General features: G+C 41.6%; 1 protein-coding gene across 9 annotated transcripts in view; it reads right to left on the bottom strand.

Moving 5' to 3' along the window:
- SYNE2 (spectrin repeat containing nuclear envelope protein 2) overlaps positions 1 to 18,750 on the bottom strand; it is a 339,154-nt gene that overhangs the window by 251,532 nt on the left and 68,872 nt on the right. For all 9 annotated transcript variants that reach the window (XM_078448168.2, XM_078448169.2, XM_078448161.2 and 6 more), the window contains exons 3-6: positions 5,295 to 5,356; positions 4,044 to 4,139; positions 3,876 to 3,953; positions 3,695 to 3,787 (exon numbers count right to left, since the gene is read on the bottom strand). In XM_078448168.2, coding sequence (XP_078304294.2) covers positions 3,695 to 3,787; positions 3,876 to 3,953; positions 4,044 to 4,139; positions 5,295 to 5,356 — 329 coding nt within the window. The remainder of the gene's footprint in view (positions 1 to 3,694; positions 3,788 to 3,875; positions 3,954 to 4,043; positions 4,140 to 5,294; positions 5,357 to 18,750) is intronic.

Genomic DNA, 18,750 nt, shown 5'->3' with positions numbered 1-18,750 from the left:
CAGCGATAGAATGTTAGAGAACCCATAGGTCAAATAAGAAATCATAGTGAACATGAAATATTTTGGACAGAGCAATAATAAAAATACTGGATTCATAGATTAAACAATGCAAATTTTACCAATGCCAACTTTTTCCAACTTATACATTCAACGCAATCCTCATTAAAATTCCAACAGATTGTATGTAAATGAACAGGTTATTTATAAAACTCATATGAATATCAAACCAACATGCCGTGTACCTTAAACTTACACAATGGCAAATGCCAATTACATCTCAATTTAAAAAACTATATGAAAATGCAAATAGCAAGGAATAACCAAGATGATCCCAAAGAACAAGTTGGACACTATCAGATATCAAGACTTTTCTATATAGCTATAGAAACAGACATACTATAGCATTGGTTCAGGGATAAACAATGGAACAGAACTGACAATCTGACAATGGAGCCACACATATATGGTTACTTGGTTTTTGAAGTTACTGACACTACAGGACAGTAGGAAAAAGTAGGTCTTTTCAATACATGATGTTGGGTCAACTGGACAGCCATATGCAAAGAAAATTATCTTGACTGCTTTAACCTAACATGCTCAAAAAAAAAAAATTCATTCTCGAAAGATTGTAGCTCTAAGTGTAAAAATGCGAAACAATTAAGCTTTCAGAACTGTGCTGTCCAATACGATAGTCACTAGCCACATGTGGCTATTATTTAAGTTAAATAAATAAAATTTAAAATTTAGTTCCTCAGTCATACTAGCCACATTTCAAGTGTTCAATAGCCACAAGAGACCAGTGGCTACTGTTCTGTACGGTGCAGCTACAGATCATTACCATCATTGCAGAAACTCCCATTGGACAGAACTATTTAAGAAAAGAGTATAAGAGAATATCTCCAAGATGTTAGCAAAGGAAAAGATTTCTTTACAGGACATAGAACGTACTAGTCACCAAAAAAGGAAGTTGATAAAGTTGAACTACATTAAAATCATGAATGTCTATTCATTGAAAGATTGAGAAGGCAAGCCACAGAATCAGAGAAGATATCTGCAATTCATATACACTCAACAAAGGACTTGTATTGCATCCAGATATAGATATAGATATAGATATAGATACACACACACACATATATATAGCATTTATTTTTGAGAGACAGAGCAGGAGCATGTGAAGGGCAGAGAGAGAGAGAGAGAGAGAGAGACAGAGACAGAGACAGAGACAGAATCTGAAGCAGGCTCCAAGCTCTGAGCTGTCAGCACAGAGCCAGATGCAGGGTTCAAACCCACGAATTACGAGATCGTGACCCGGGACAAAGTCAGACACAACCGACCGAGCCACCCAGGCGCCCCCAGAATATATTGTAAAATTTCTATAAATCATTACACGCGATAGCACAGCTAAAATAAAAAAATTTTAACGTCAAGTATTTGCAGGGATTGGAGAAGGGATCTCCAAACTCTGTAACAGGGTAAATCAGGGCAACCATTTTGAAAAACTAACTAGCACTACCTACCAAAGCTGAAGATCACACGCCTTATGACCGAGCAAATCCACTCCTAGATATATATACGAGAGAAATGAGGGCTGGTACCACCAAAGGCAAATATACAAGAATGGGCCTAGCGGCTTTATTCGTAACAGCTAAAAACTGGCAACAAAAGAAATGCCCATCAACAGGAGAAGAGTAAGTAAGCTCTGGCATATTCACGCAGTGATACAGTCACACATGACAAGGAAAAAGAAAGAAATCCAGTCAATGATATTATAACCATGACATAACAGGACAGATGGATGGTAGTTACACTTGTGGTGAACACAGCAAAATGCATAAACTTGTCAAACCACAAAGTTCTACACCTGAAACTAAAATAACTAATTGTGCGTCAACTATACTCAACAACAACAAAAACAAAAGACCTACCGATGCAATGCATGCTTCAACAAGTTGAAACTCATAGATGATATTAAGTGAAAGAAATCTAACACAAAAGAGTATACAGCATATGTAAGTCACTTCAGTTATAATCTCTTCATATGGAGGTAAAGATGCTAAGCTAAACAGCGATAGAGATCAAAGTGCTGGTTTCTTTAGGGAAGGGGGGTAAGGACTGGGAGAAATACATGGGAACTCTGGGATTCAGGCAATGTTTTCTATTTATATCTTGGGGGATGGTTACGTGGATGTATTTAATTTACAAGAATACATCCAGCTCTATACGTAAGATCTCTACCTTTTTCTCTACGTATGTTATACTTCAACAAAAGTTTATTTACATCGGTAAAGCGAAGCCAAAAAAAGCAAAACTTAAGGCCCAACAATTTTACTTCTAAGAATTTGGCCCACGGAACTAATGAAGATTGTACGCAAAAATTTTACCCTGAGCGTAGTCTTTTTGGAATTGCTTATAATCATAAAACTATGAGCATTCTGCCTGTCCATTAATAAGATATAGCACTTTACAAGAGAACACCGTGCCTCCATTAAAACACACATATAAATTCAGAAAGACGTTCATTAGAACAGGTTGAAAAGTTTGGATAGGAGGACCATTCTGTTTAGGACATACAAACATAAACAAATATATATGTTCATTCCTACTGCATGTATCATGGGAGACTGTACAGCAAATTATTTAGTGGTTATCACAGAGTGGTAGAATTATAGGTGATTCTATTTGCCTTTTACTACCTGTATTAAAATTTTTAATTATACTTCAAATATCCTGGAAAGTATGGAGGAAAAAAATATAACAAATACCTACGAATTGTCAAATTTTAACATTTTACCACATTTGGTTCATATTTTTTTAAAAAAATAAAACACTGATACAGTTTAAGCCTTCTGTCTTTCCCTCTGTGATTCTATTTCCTTCCTCTCCCAGAGGCAAAAAACACAATTCTAAACTTGGTTTTCATCATCCTCACGCATTTTTTTTTACTAGAACTTCAAACGTAGGTATCCAGAAATCATACACAGTTCTTATCTTACATGTTTTAAATCTTATACCAAGTACTTATGTTATTTTCTGGTTTTCATAAAATAACATTTGTTTCCCACATTATTTAAATTATGTTCAAAGTAATTATGGAGAGATACAACATGCAACTTTTTAGGTAACTGCAGAAAACCTGCACGAATTCGGAATCCCGGGTCTGGAAGAATATATTTATCAATCATAAGTATCAGAAGGTCAGGACCAACAGTGTCTTTGTTGTTGTTTTCTTGGTGTCCTGGCACAAGAGCTAGAATGTAATAGGTGTTTAAATTATTTGTGGAGTGAAATTCATCAAGGAGTCAGTCTGGGGACAGGACGAAATGCTGTGGGATTACTAGATTGAACAAGGGTCCTCGAAACTAGGAGATTCTACCAAGTTTAGTGGGTTGGTTCTCACAAATTGACTCCGGAAGCTTCCTCTCTTCTGCCAAAGTAAGTAAACAATAATACACAAAATTTTATCACGGCAGGTTCTAGTGACAGTGGTGCTGACACTGCAGATCATTCAAGATACCATAATTCCGCATTCAATTTGCAACTGCAAAATAACATCAGTGGCAAAGGTCCACCCGTCAAGGGTTAGAGTGTCCTTTTTCTGGAAGAAACTCAGGACTGAATCTTCTTGCCTAACACTTATTTCATTCTGCAGTAATCCGAACAGAAATAACTTCCACACCACCACACTACTTACATGAAAGTGCAGTATAATTGTCCAAATTAGGCCAAGAATGATGGATGGGTTTCCGTCTATAATATCAGTGACATGAATATTTATTAGCTTGATCTGGAAAAGAAGAAACACGGGTTAAAAGGAGAAAATATTTCATTGCATTAATTTCTCCTGTGAATCTTCCGATGAAATTCATACTCACTGATCGGTTTTTTAGGAATGTCAGGGCATGTTCTATATTGATTCTACACTGAAAGGTATTAGATCCTTTGTCTCGAGGCTATGAAATTCAAGCAAAATAGATCACTTAGAAATATGAAAAAAAGATTTTAATCAATAAAAGGCTTTTAATGTCACTTAAAAAGCTCACCAACTGTTGTCCTGAGAGTACTTCTAGCAGGTCCAGGAGGACATGCCCCTTTTTAATGTCCGCAAATAGGTCTGACACGACCGAGGGAGGAGTGCGCTACAAAAGGTCACAAGAAAAACATTCATTCAAACTTTGCTCCAAAAACATAATACCCTTAGGATTCTCATCAATAAATGCGCTTTGTGTTTTCACAAAAGCTCAAATTCGGTAGTGATTTTTAAGTAACAGAATGAGAGAGAACACACAAAGTTCTATGTCAAAGCATGGTAAGAAAAGCAGTGAATTTAATTTATCTCATGGCAAATTTCCAGTAGCACCACACTCTGGTACCTTCGCTGAGAGCTGAAAACCTGTGCATAGAGGGGGCATTAAAGACATTCAAAAACGCCAGTAGTGACCCATTTGGGGAGTAGATTACATTTATGGAGTAATCTGTTTATGAACTTACCCTTCTCAGAATTGCATCGTGCAGGGATGGGGAGCCTGTGAGAAGAGGCTTATTCATTTTATATCTAGGTTATTTCGGGCACTTGGCATCACCGAGAGGCAGGATGGCACAGTGATTAACAAGGCCTTGGGGAGCCTGGGTGGCTCAGTCAGTTAAGCATCCGACTCTTGATCTCAGCTCACGTCATGATCTCACAGTTCACGAGTTCGAGCCCCTCACTGGGCTCTGCGCTAACAGCACACAGCCTGCTTGGGATTCTATCTCCCTCTCTCTCTGCCCCTCCCCCCTCAAAATAAATAAATAAACATTTTTTAAAAATAAGAAAAAAAAGGCCTCTGGGTCCACACTGCTGGGTTTGTATCCCAGCACTATCACTTATAAGCGGTGTGACAGTGCAACATTAGGCAAGTCACAGAACTTCTTTTTCCTTAGTTTCCTTGTTCTTTAAACAGGAGTAATAGTCTCATGAGGATGTTGTAAAGTCATGTAAATGTGATGCAAATCCATTATATTTACCGAGCTTAGGACACTGTTTAACACATAACCCTCCATACATAGGTACGAATCATTATTACTATTATTATTACATTTGCTAAAAGAGATCTCCCATATCCTTAGCAAAAGTGTCTCCTTTTTGTGTTGGGAAAGAATGACAAATTCATCTAAACAAGATCACGGTGACTTCAGCACATTCTTTCAACCTTTTTTACACCTCCCCAGTACCATTTGGGGGACCCAAAGGGAGGGAGTAGGAGAAGTAATTTAAATATATTTATAGCTTTATTTGTTCTTTCTTTCCTCACCTTTGCCAACTGTGAGTTTATCCAGCAGGTGAAGGTTTTCTTCTGAGTGTCTTCCTGCTCAGCTATTGAAAAGAGACAATGGCAGTTATAAAATGAGAAGCCTCAGAAACCCTTTTAAACTTATCAAAACCTCAAAGGTCTATCACTCTGGGGATGTGTGTGTATTCCACAGTTTTACCAGCTTCCTAGGATTTGGTCTAACTTTCGGATGTTTGCTCAAGAAGTGGTTTGGAAATAGCATGTTGATAATATATATATACACACACATACACACACACATACATATATATATGTATGTATATATGTATATATATATATGTTTTTTTTTTAATCACCGCAGGTTAGCTGACAAGAGACAATGATTTTTAATACTTTTTACTGACAAAAGAATTAAGTCCTCACATGGCCTTGACGGTCTTGTACAAGGAATTGTGAGGAGAGAGACTTCCCAACCCAAAGGCACTCTCAGTCTAAGCCAAAGCCATACGTATTTAAAGACAAACCCCATTCAAGAAAGAAAGAAAAAAGAAAAAGAAGGAGGTGCCTGGGTGGTCTCTTGATTTCGGCTCCGGTCATGATCTCATGGTTGTGGGATCCAGCCCCGCATCAGGCTCTGTGCTAACAGTGGAGACTGCTTAGGATTCTCTCTCTCTCTCTCTCTCTCTCTCTCTCTCTCTCTCTCTCTCAAGATAAATAAACATTTTTTTAAATAAATAAATAAACAGGGGCGCCTGGGTGGCTCAGTCGGTTGAGTGTCCGCCTTCGACTCAGGTCATGATCTCACAGCTTGTGGGTTCGAGCCCCGCACCGGGCTCTGTGCTGACAGCTCAGAGCCTGGAGCCTGCTTCAGACTCTGTGTCTCCCTCTCTCTCTGCCCCTAACCCACTCACATTCTGTCTCTGTCTCTCTCAAAAATAAACAAACATTAAAAAAAAAAAAAAAAGAATCCTTCATAAATAAATAAATAAATAAATAAAATAAATAAGGGCACCTGGGTGCCTCAGTTGGTTAAGCGTCTAACTCTGGTTTCAGCTCAGGACATGATCTCACTGTCCATGAGTTCGAGCCTGCATCAGGCTCTACACTGACAGTGTGAAGCCTGCTTGGGACTCACTCACTCTCTCTCTCTCAAACTAAACAAAAATAAACGTAGCAAACAAACAAACAAATAAATAAAAGGTTCATAAGGTCGTGGGCAGTTTAGTCTTGACACTTAGAGTATTTATCATGGAGGATATATAGCCACTGAATGAGCTGCAGTTAGAGTCAGAGACACCTGGGCTCAAGTCCTGCCTCTTACTAAGAGGCTGTGTGACACCAGTAATTTCCTTTGGGAATAAAGGTAATAAGCACTCACCTCCAGAGACTGTTAAGGATTCACTTGAGAAGTACCCACTTTTATTAGCAGGACAGGAGTCAAGGGCAAGATCTGAAACACTCAGGGTACGTCTTCCTCTCCTCACAGGGGCAGGGGCGGGCCCTACACCAACTCCAAGCTCCCCACTAGCCTTCTACCCCCTCAGCTCCTGCAGACATGTCAACTCCACACTCAAGGGTTAGCCCTGCACACCAGGACTGAGTTTCCATTTCCCTGGATGTCCTCGCCCGGCTGGACAGGGACAAGTGTCAGCCCAGGCACTCACTCCTCCCTGGGCCCGATGTTCACAGCCCTGACACCACCATCTACCTCGAGGTCACCAGCTCTCATCCCAGGATGCCTCTTTCCCTGCTATGTCCATCAGTGCGCGCGCGCGCGCACACACACACACACACACACACACACACACACACACACACACACTCTCCAGGCTGTCAGGTTCCCTTCTGTTCTCTCACTCTGATGTCCTTAAGACTCTGCACACGCCCCAGTTTTTCTCATCACCCACCTCTTCTTAACGCGGGAGGCCCTTCCACTGGCGATGAACCTGTAGAACACCGTCAGCAAAGTCGCCAGTGTCCAAACCTTCTCTGACAGGTGTCTTCTCTCTGCTCTTGCTGCAATCTGACCCCCTCAAGTGCTGGCTCTGCTCTCTCTTATACCCCTTGCACCATGGGGTCCTTGCTCCTCACTTCCAGATCATTCTCCACTCTCTCTGTCCCCAAAGTGCTCCAGTCTTGACTCTCATGTCATCAGACCATCTCCACGGTCACAGTCATCTACTGACCTCTGTCATTCCTCGTCATTCCTCATTTAATTCCTTCCCCACTGTCCTCTCTCCAACACAATTTCTCTTTCTTGGCAATTTCAGCACACAACTGAGGAAGCTCCTGGCCTCTCCATTTCTTCCGTTCTTCTTCTGCAACAAACTTGTCTTCTGCTCTGCTTCAACCACTCGCTGTCATGGTCATACCCCAGACCTCATCATTACTAATAACTGCAACTCCTGGAGGTCTCAATTTCAGGCATCTCATTTCTGAACAACAGCCCTTATCTTTTCAGTTCATTCTAGCGCCATTGATTCTGCCACCTTTTCACTGTCCCTCGCTCCCACTGATATCCTACCTTTCATCCTTTTCCATTTTCAATTCCATGATCACTTCTTACAAACACCTCCTTGTGCCTTCTTGTGTGTTCCTGGCTCTTTATCACTACACTCTGCTCGCTCGTACCAACACTCATCCTACTGGATGTGGCTGGAAGAAGATCTGTCCCTGTGCTGACTGGTCTCACCGTGACGCCCAAGTAGGGCGTCTCTTCCTCGAACTTCCAACACCTCCTCTCCCATCCTCACTCTTCAGCTGAGACCCTGCTCCCAGAGCACATCCATTCCCTGTCCAATCCACCTAACAAAATGTCCCTGCCTCCAGCCTGTTAGCACGCCATGACCTGGCCTTTTCAGACCTAAAGCTGATCCCTTCACTCCTTCCCCAGATCCCATCCCTTTATGCCTGCTCGAGGACATTGCCTCCTTTCTCTCCTGTATCATCCCCTTCTCCCCCTCTCCCTTAGACCATTCCCATCAGTGTAGATCCAGGCTGTTAATTCACCACAAAAACAAAACCAAACCTCTCTGACCCCAGTTCCCACAAACTACTGCTTTACTTATCTGCCGCCCTTTATGACAAAACTCCTCAGACAGAGTTGCCTGTGTTCTCAGGTCCCCTCCTCCTCATTCTCTCTTAACCGAACCCACATGAATCAGACCACGGCCATTCCTCCAAAACTGCTCCCTCATCAAGGGCACCATGAATTCAGGTCATCAATAACCACCTTCCACTAGAACCAACGGTCGATTCTCAGCCTTCACCTTTCTGGACCCAACACTCTTGGTTTTCCTCCTCCATCACAAGTCGGCTTCTCTCTTTCTCTCACACTTCATATCCAATGCCTCGGAGAATCCTCTTTGGTCTCCCTTCAGAATGTAGTCAGGATATTACCGTTCTCACCACCTCCACCTGGAAGCCTGCACTAAATCCCTAGCAGGTCTCCCTCCTTCCAGCCTTGCCCTCTAAGTACCATTCTCAACGCAGCAGCCAGAGTGGTGCTACTAAAATGTTAACTCACACTCCTTTGCTCACAATCCTTAAGGGCTTCTCACTTCACTCCTGAAGATGGATGCAAGGCTTGGGGCGCCTGGGTGGCTCAGCCAGTCCAGCATCCAACTCTTGATTTAGGCTCAGGTCATGGTCTCACAGTTCATGAGTTCAAGCCCCACTGGCAGCATGGAGCCTACTTGGGATTCTCTCCCTCTCCCTCTCTCTCTCTGACCCTCCCCTGCTCGCTCTCTCTCTCTCTCTCAAAATAAATAAACTTAGGGGCGCCTGGGTGGCTCAGTCGGTTAAGCGTCCGACTTCGGCTCAGGTCATGATCTCACGGTCCGTGAGTTTGAGCCCCGCGTCGGGCTCTGTGCTGACAGCTCAGAGCCTGGAGCCTGTTTCAGATTCTGTGTCTCCCTCTCTCTCTGCACCTCCCCTGTTCATGCTCTGTCTCTCTCTGTCTCAAAAATAAATAAACTTTAAAAAAAAAAAAAATAATAAATAAATAAATAAATAAACTTAAAAAAAAAAAGATGGGGTGTCTGGGCGGCTCAGTCGGTAAAGCATCTGACTTCGGCTCAGGTCATGATCTCACACTCTGTGAGTTCCAGCCCCGCATCGGGCTGTGTGCTGACAGCTCAGAGCCTGGATCCTACTTCAGATTCTATATCTCCCTTTCTCTCTGCCCCTCCTCTACTCATGCTCTGTCTCTCTTACTCTCAAAAATAAGTAAACATTAAAAAAAAATTTTTTTTTTAAAGATGGCCGCAAGGCTGACCCCTACCCCCTCTGCTCATCCCTTTTTAAAAAAAAAAAAAAAATTTTTTAAGTTTATTTCTTTTTGACAGAGACAGAGTGTGAGCCTGAGACACAGAATCCGAAGCAGGCTCCAGGCTCCAAGCTGTCAGCACAGAGCCTGATGCGTGGCTTGAACTCACAAACTGTGAGATCATGACCTGGGTCGAAGTCGGACGCTTAACTGACTGAGCCACCCAGGAGCCCCTGTTGCTCATCCCACTCCAGACTCTCTCGGCCTCCCCGTTTTTCTCGAACTCCCTAGAAACGATCCTACATTAGGGCTTCGCCCTAACCGTCCTTTCTTCCAGGAGTGCTCTTACTACACATATCCTCGCAAGCCTACTTCCCGTCCTATTTGAGGCTGTAACACCTCCAGTCCTGCTTCCCTTTGTTTGCTCTATTTTTCTATAGCACTTACCACCTTTAAACATCCTACCTAAGTTACATATGTAGTATGTTTATTGTTTAACGTCTTGCTCTTCTCCCACCAGAAGCAAAGGACCACATAGACAAAGATGTTTTGTCTGTGACCTATTCCAGGTGCCTAGAGGAACCTGGCCCAGAAGGACTCTAAAGAAAACATTTGCTAAAAGAATAATAATGTAACAGTAACAATAACTTAGTGATATTAAACCGATTAAGATTAATTAATAAAACTACATCATAATTAAATTTAAATGAATAAAAAATAAGTTTTCTAATCATTTTACTGTTATATTTGATTTACTATATTGACAAGGTCAAATCTACCATTATGCGTTTATATTCCTTTTCTAAAAAGTTACCTGATCTATCTTCTAATACACTGTTTTTCTTTGACTCTTTCCACTCTGCTTAATTAATCTCTAGCCACCACAGTTATATCAGACTGAAACTGTTGACATGACATCTAATTAGAATTCCTAAAAATATTTTAATCTAGGGGCCCCTGGGTGGCTCAGTCGGTTAAGCATCTGACTTCGGCTTAGGTCATGATCTCTTGGTTTGTGAGTTCAAACTCCATGACGGGCTCTGTGCCCCTCTTGCAGCTCAGAGCCTGGAGCCTGCTTCAGATTCTGTGTCTCCCTCTCTCTCTGTCCCTCCTGGCTCACATACACTCTCTCTCTCTCTCAAAAATAAATAAACATAAAAAAATTTTTAATAAAAGAATTAAGAAAAATTTTTAATCTGATGAGAGTTCAGGTTGAGGAACTGAAGAGAATCTGAGTAAATGTATCTTCAGGCGTTTATAAGCACGGCTGATTAGAGATTAAAGATGCACTTAGCCTGGCTGGATTTTTTTCTTATCTTTTTTAATCCATTTCATTTTTCTGTATTACCAACTTAAATTAGGTATAGCCCAGTGATTTACAAAGTACAGGGTGCTTAGTAATTGTTAGCTGAAATGAACTGAGTCCTGGCAAGCCAAGTGGATAGTTTAGGCTTTTGAGAGTTATTTGTTTCATATAAATTTCACTTAGCAAAAGAATTACAAAGAACCACAATTTTGTCCTATAATTCAAAATGTTATGCAATCTTCTAGAGTCTTTGATACGTTTTCATTGCTTTTTCTCCTAGTATAAGTAGATGATACAACAATATTTTTAAACATAGATATTAAACATTTAAACATATATTAAAGAGTATCAGTAGATGCTAGGACTATATTTTTAAACATATAAAAAATTTCTAAACATATGTTTGAACATTAAACATTCAAACAAAAATTGTATTGGAGGCTAATTTTGCTCAACAGAAAAAAACTAGAGAACAGCTTTTTAGGATTCCAGGATCAAGTTACCTGCACACAATGTACATTAATCAAGGTCACGGATAAAAGCGGGGAGGGACCTATCCATTATTATAACAATAAAGCAGAAATCCAATTCAAAACCAAAACAAACAAAAAAACCAAAGATGACTCTCTTCCTATCCTTAAGGGACCAAGAGAGATCTTTCTTTCTAGGTGATAAAGTGTGAAAAAGAAACTAATCAGGCACGCTGGTAGGTGCAGGAGATAAGAGTCCACACTTCCTTCAGGAGAGTTAGTTACATGGCAGAGAAGGACGAGGACATTTCTGGAAGGCAGATAAAATAATCTTGGAAGGGGTAAACCTCTGGCACAAAACTGAGTGCAGAAAGAACTTGATGTTCCTGAAGAGTTTTAGTATTCCACATCCACCTGGAAACCTCAGTCATTCCCAACTCCTTCCAGGTAATAGAAGAGGGTCATTTCATTTGCGTGTGATATTGGACAAAAAGGGTCTTGGTACTAAGCGAACTGAGGAATGAATTTTCCTAGGCTGAGAAAAGAGGCAGTGAAACCACGGCTCTAACTGTATCATTCAAATTGGGAGCACTTCATCTAATCCGAGGTTGGACTGACATATATCCCGAAAGGGACATAAACTGAAAATAATCAAAATGTTTCCAATGAAAATCCTAAGTTATTCCTGTCCTAATTTGATAAAATCTAATAGAAACCTGGGGGGAAACAATAAGAGAAGCAGTCAGAACAAATCCCCACCGGTCCTCTCCAGTTAGCAAAGGAAACGGAGCACAAATGAGATCTTCAGAAAAGGATTTAGAAAAGAAACTTCATGGCTTTTAACTAACTCATTGTCCAAATTTACAGAACACCTCGTCATCCTAGAAATCAGAACCCTTCAAATGCAACAAGGACCCTTTGCTTAACAGCAAACAAAGATGTCCCGAGGACAATTAAACACCTTTGTAATGGATGAATTAAATGGTTTAGTACGTGCCATTTTATTTATCCCTTGACACACTTTTCTCACATTTTCTTACTGCCTTATCCCTGAAAAGCGGTATTAATTCAGCAGGAACCAGAGCCAAATAACTCACCCTATGGCAGGATAAGTAGTCATTTGTTCTTTTCAAAGGCTGACCCATTGGGAAAAAAATAATTGAGAACCAACTGCTTTAAAGCAACTTAATTTGAGCGAGATTTTTTTTTTTTTTTTAGCTGCTGGATTTTATTTTGTAATTTCTGGGGAGAGCTTTCTAATAAAATAATAAGACTCTTCTCAAAACGGCATGTAGAAGAATAGAATCAGCCAATGTTAGGGATAAAAAAGGGCAAGAATTAAAGAGAATAAGAAAATCTATTGTAATGATGGATTTCTCTGTAAAATGCCAAGAGAGAATGGAGAATGAGAAGTTCCCCATCCTGATTTTTAAGGCAAAGAAGAAATATGTATAACGTAGGAAAACGCAGTCAGTGAATTTTACTCAGGCCCATACAGATATCCTTATCATTCTTGGAAAATATCTGACCGAATTTGAGAAGCAAGACCTAGGAGGCAAAGGTTTCCTCTAGATGGTCATTACCATAAAAATACATTTAATCCCTGAGTTTGTTCTTATTCAATCTGCCATTTGTGAGCTGGCAGCACATATCCTTAGCTGGAAGGGAATTTACATGAAAACAAATGGAGTTGAGCATAATGAAAGAGTATGGATTTTAAGTTCATTATAATGCTCCTTGTAAAACTACCACAGCTACTAGACCAGCTGCACCCGAATTCATCCAAAATGTTGACTCCAAATTGATTAATTGATTAATTAATTAAAATGTTGACTCCAGCAGTTCTGCCCTGTGGTAAGAGTTCAAATATGAGAATTCTCAGATATGAGAATCACTGATGGACATTTTCACTTAAACACAGAGCCATGCGTTATCACAGTGTGGCTCATCCAAGAATGTCCTCTCTACTGCAGGAGTTCACCAAGGAAGCTCTGCAATCTCCTATCCAGGAACTTCTTCCCCGTCTATTATTGGCTTGCTGCTACCAGGTTTATGGCACTTGGCTCCGGATTCCCTCCTTTGATCTGCCACTCTCCCCATTAAAATCTCTTGATCCTTCCTCAGTTCCTTAGAGAATAAATTCTAAATTCTTAGCCTAACACTCTAGGTCATTCACAGTTTGGCTCCAATCTGCTTTTTTCCTGACTCGTCTCCCATGACTTCTCTGCTCGTACCCTGCTTTCCCAGCAAACTAGAATATCTACAATTCCCCAGGTAAGTTTCATTCAAAAAAAAAGTCTCACTCTTTTCTGCATTCCCATGCTGTGTACCCTCTGGAATGGCCAATCCTCCCATGTCCCTCCGCATTCATAACAACCCCAGCACTCAGCACAGTAGACGTGCTGGGCATTCTTCAAGCCACATCTGCTAAAAGAAGACATACTCTGTTCAAATGCCCCCTTGGCTAAAGAGAAATAGATATAATCTCTTCTGGGTCTAGTCTTCCACAATACTTCACTGGTTTTTTTTTTCTTATTGTGATTAGAAAGTACTATATAATACTCATAAAACATTTTTCAAGCAGGACACAAAAGTTAATCTTAACTTCACTCAAACCTCCCATTTTCCTTTCCCAGAGACAACATTAATTAACTGTTTCCTGTGCATCCTTCTAGATAAATATTTTAAAAAAACATAAATTCTAAAAGGGCGAGGATTTGTTTGGTTGGTCACTGGGCCGCTAGCTTGCAGAATACCTTGCAAGTAGAAGGCACTCAGTCAATATTTGTTGAATGAACGTATGCATATGTAAATTAAAGGAATGAACATGACACAACTTCATGTTTTAAGTTGGCAATTAGAAAAGCAGAGATTTAGGGGCGTGTGGGTGGCTCAGTCGGTTGAGCGTCCGACTTCGGCTCAGGTCATGATCTTGCGGTTCGTGGGTTCGAGCCCCGTGTTGGGTTCTGTGCTGACCACTCAGAGCCTGGAACCTGCTTCAGATTCTGTATCTCCCTCTCTTTCTGCCCCTCCTTGCTCACACTCTGTCTCTCTCTCTCTCTCTCTCAGAAATAAACATTTAAAAAATTAGAAAGAAAGAAAGAAAGAAAGAAGGAAAGAAAGGAAAGGAAAGGAAAGGAAAGGAAGGAAGGAAGGAAGGAAGGAAGGAAGAAAGAAAGAAAGAAAGAAAGAAAGAAAGAAAGAAAGAGTAAGTATTAATGAAGGATCAAACTATCTTACTGCATGGAGAAGAAGAATTTACTGGCAGCAGTTACTAGGCCTATGTGTTACCCTAGTCCTTGTGTTAATAACACCTGGACAATTTCTTTCTTCAACAAATAAAATGCCTCGAACAAAAGGGCATGTACTGTAACGAGACCCAACTCACTGTTCACTGGGACACAAGTGGTAAGGATAACTACATTCAGAAAATAATGCAACACATTTTGGCCATCTCAAAAAATCTTAATCAAGCTGCTCTGGATGGAAAGGGGACTAAAAATAACAAGGCCACCTCTTTTATTGTTCATGGAGATGACAACAAACAGAAATAAATAAAGAAGCAAATTAAGGGAATAAAAATACACAGGCACGTGCAACCAAAACAAGAAAAGCCTAAAATATTTGAAGAATAAACAGGAAAAGGATGTTACTCACCTATAAAAGGGGAAACTATTAACTAACAAAAAAAAGCAGGGGGGCATTTTACTACACATTTTCTTGCAGCCAACTATAAGCAAACAAACAAGCCAGTAAGGCAAGTAGGACCAAGACTGAGATCTCGCCCATTGAAGGAGAAAAGCAGGGTTTAAAAGCTAACTCCTGACTAACGTAACTCATAATACAGTATGCAACCATCGACAGCATTCTTTTACTTTACTAGTCCTCCCCTGGAGAACCTGTGTCCTCCCTACGGAAAACACAGCGCTTGCCCATCAAACTCCGGATCTCAGGACTAAAATCGCACTCTTCCTCTCTCCCTCTCCCCAAATCTGTCCTCACTGGAGTTTCCATCTCATAGATTTGACAGCGCCATCCTTCGCCATCTCCAGGGACAGCCTCCCATAAACCAGGTGAAATCGGCCCCCATGTAGCTCTGGTACCCGCTCCCTTCCTACCCCCCTTCCTTGGCTCCCCCAGCCCTCCTGCCCTATCTGCCATCCTCCATGGTTGCTCCTCCCATGGCCAACCAGGTCTGCTCTGACCCCTTCGACCCATTCTCTGCTTCAGCTGGTCCATCTTACTGGATTACCCTTTCCACACTTTGAAGGTTTCTCTCCCCTCTGAGGTTAAGGAGCGACGTTGGTCACAGCCGCACAGATGCTGTGTGGTCCACCCCGGGGCATCTCTCCAGCCTCAACGCACACAGCTCTCCTCCTTTCCCAGCACCCAGGGTTCCAGCCATTCTGTCTTCTTCCTGGGCTTTTACGAGCTACGTTCCCTCCTGCTGCTCATCAGCCCTTTGTACCAACACGCCTCCCTTCACCTAGTCAACCTCTGGTCACAGCTCAATGGCTCATCCTGAAGGAAACCTAAGTCAAATCTCCCTTTTGTTATTTGCTCTCATAGAGCCATACCCCTGCCCCAGTTAGCACTTTGCCTCAACTTGTAATCACTGACAAGTTAAGGGCACTGGCTCTAGAGCCAGACTACCTGAGTTCCCCTATACACCACGTGTTATCTGTGTGCCTCTGTCTTCACAACTGTAAAATGGGGCTATGAGTACCTACCTCCAGAGTTGTTAGGAGGATTAAGTATTTAGACTGACATAAATCAGAGGTCAACAAATTATAACCTGAAGGTCAGATCTGACCCACAGCCTGTTTTTGTAAGTAAGTTTTACCAGAACACAGACACAATCATTTGTTTTCCTACTGCCTGTAGCTACTTTCATGCTAAAATGGCAAAGCTGAATAGTTGCGACAGAGACCATATAGACCTCAAAGACTAAAATATTTGCTACCTGGCCCTTTACGGAAAATGTTTGCCAATCCCTGGCGTAGACTATGATTAGTCTAACACAAATAGATATTGGCTATCATATAAAAGAAACATGAAATCATTATGCTAAGTGAAAGAAGCCGATCACAAAAGACCACATATTCTATGAAATGTCCCAGTAAGGAAACCCATAGAAGCAGAGAGAAGACTGCCTAGGTCTGGCTGCCTAGGTCTGCCTAGGTCTGCCTAGGTGGCTGCCTAGGTCTGGGGGGAAGGAGGGCGGAGGGTTTAGGGGATGACAGCTAAAGGGTATGGGATTTCTTTTTAGGGTAATGAAAATGTTGTAAAATGAAACACGATAATGGTTGTACAACTCTGTGACTATACTAAAAACTCCTGGATTATACATATTAAATGGGGGAGTTGTATGGTACATGACTCACATCCCACATTACATCTCAATAAAGCTGTTCCCCGCCCCCCTGCCCTGCCAAAATATTAGCTACTACCTGTGATATTATTTGATTACTATCTGTCTCCTCATTCGCCTACTGGCTCCACGAGAGCAGGGCTCTGACTCTGTTCCTCATTTTGCCGGCAACACCCACCACATGTTGAAAGAATCCAGAGAACGCTTGTTGAATGAACAGCTGAATGACTGGAGGAGAAAGGAGTGGGGTTCTCTTTCTATTTTTCGCCCAGCCAATGTGGAGATTTAAACACCGGGTTTATTGGGGAAACAGATGACATACAACAAATGATTTATACTTTGAGCCTTGACATGTGGCACCCAGAGACTTCGTGTTGCCACATGAGTGAACCACACCCCTGTGCAACACCTGAGATTTTCCACACTGAGGCTTTTGTCTCCAGCCTCACTGGAACATAGCTCCCGGCTCCTGCGTAAGCAAATCTCGTATTTCTAGAAGAGCCCACGGTACAGATAAAATGCCTAGATCTTGGGGTGCTATTTGTCTCTCCTCTTTCTCACCCTCTTCTGACTCATCTGAGTTGCTCAATAAATATCCGTGGAATGAACAGATCAAAGAAATGACTACATTTCTTTTAACACATATTTCTTACTCCTTACTGCCTCTTACCTGCCACATAAAACTGTGAGTGCTTTTCTCCTGAAGATCACGACGTGTGAGCCTGAGCTCTGACCAGACCACACTCGAGCCACCTGTGCTGTGATTACAAACCTAGGATTCTTACTGAGCCCAGGATTCAGGGCCACTGTTTAAGTTCAGAGTTCTGTGTCCCAACTCCCTGAGATTCTGATTCAAGGGGTCCACACAGCTCACTTTGAGAAACATCCATGTAACTGGACCATTCATGTGGGTGACTTATTCTTGAGCCAACACAAGGGAACGGGAAGGGCCTAGCAACAATAGTAATGAAATAATAAACTCTGAGATATTAATATAGTGTAACTCAATATAAATCCTAAGACACACTTGGAGGGGCTCAGAAGGTTTACTGAAACAACTCGTGTCAAAGAATAAGTAGGAATTCACGGAAAGGAACAACAACACCATTTCATTCAAGCCTTCCAATGAAGTGGTCAGGTAGGCATTTGGTGAAGGAGAAAAATGTAGCTCCCAGAAGATGAAGGATTTTTTTTATTTATTTATTTTGAAAGAGAGAGAGAGAGAGAGAGAGAGAGAGAGAGCGCGCGCGCGCATGAGCAGGGAAGAGGGGCAGGGGGACAGAATCTGAAGCAGGCTCTACACTCAGCGTGGAGCCTGACACAGGGCTTGATCCCATGACCCTGGGATCGTGACCTGAACCATAATCAAGAGTCGTATGCTCTACCGACTAAGCCCCCCAGGCGCCCCGAAGATGAAGGATTTTTAATGACTCATTCATTAAACATTTATTGAAAGTGCACTGTGTCCTATACACTGTGCTCTAGATCTCACATCTGGTAGAGGAGAGTCAAATCCAGATGTGTCTGATACCAAAATCCATGTTCTTTTTGTCATGATTAAAAATCAGCCAAAATGTCAGATCCATGGCTGCTCCAGCTTACCACCCGATGTCTCTCCCCCGCTTTAAACCCAAACTTTTTGAAAATATGATCTACACTGGCTGTCCTCATGTCCTTACCTACCACTCACTTCTCAAGTCACTAAAAGCTGGCTTCTACCCCAACCATTCCGGTTAATTCTGAGCAAGGCTACCTGTAATATTCCCAATGCTAAACCCTGTGGATACTTCTCAGAATTGGATACCTTGAACCTTCTGATGCTGTTTACTACCCTTTCCATCTTGGAACATTCTTCTTCTTTGGCTTCCATGTCACTTGCCTGGTTTTCTTCCTACTTCTAGGGGCACACCTTCCCAGACTCTGTTATAAGCTTCTTTTGCTTTTTTTCTATCTCTGTAATATCCTGCCTTCTCTTTTTCTAGATATGTTCATCTACTCCATAAGAACAAATTACTACTTACGTACTAATGACCTTCCGAAACTTTATCTTCAGGCCAGGTGTC

The sequence above is a fragment of the Panthera onca genome, chromosome B3, assembly GCF_046562875.1.
Source record: "Panthera onca isolate mPanOnc1 chromosome B3, mPanOnc1 haplotype 2, whole genome shotgun sequence".
Taxonomy (NCBI): domain Eukaryota; kingdom Metazoa; phylum Chordata; class Mammalia; order Carnivora; family Felidae; genus Panthera; species Panthera onca.
Note: the sequence above shows the minus strand (reverse complement) of the source record. Positions and strands in the feature narration are given on the sequence as shown.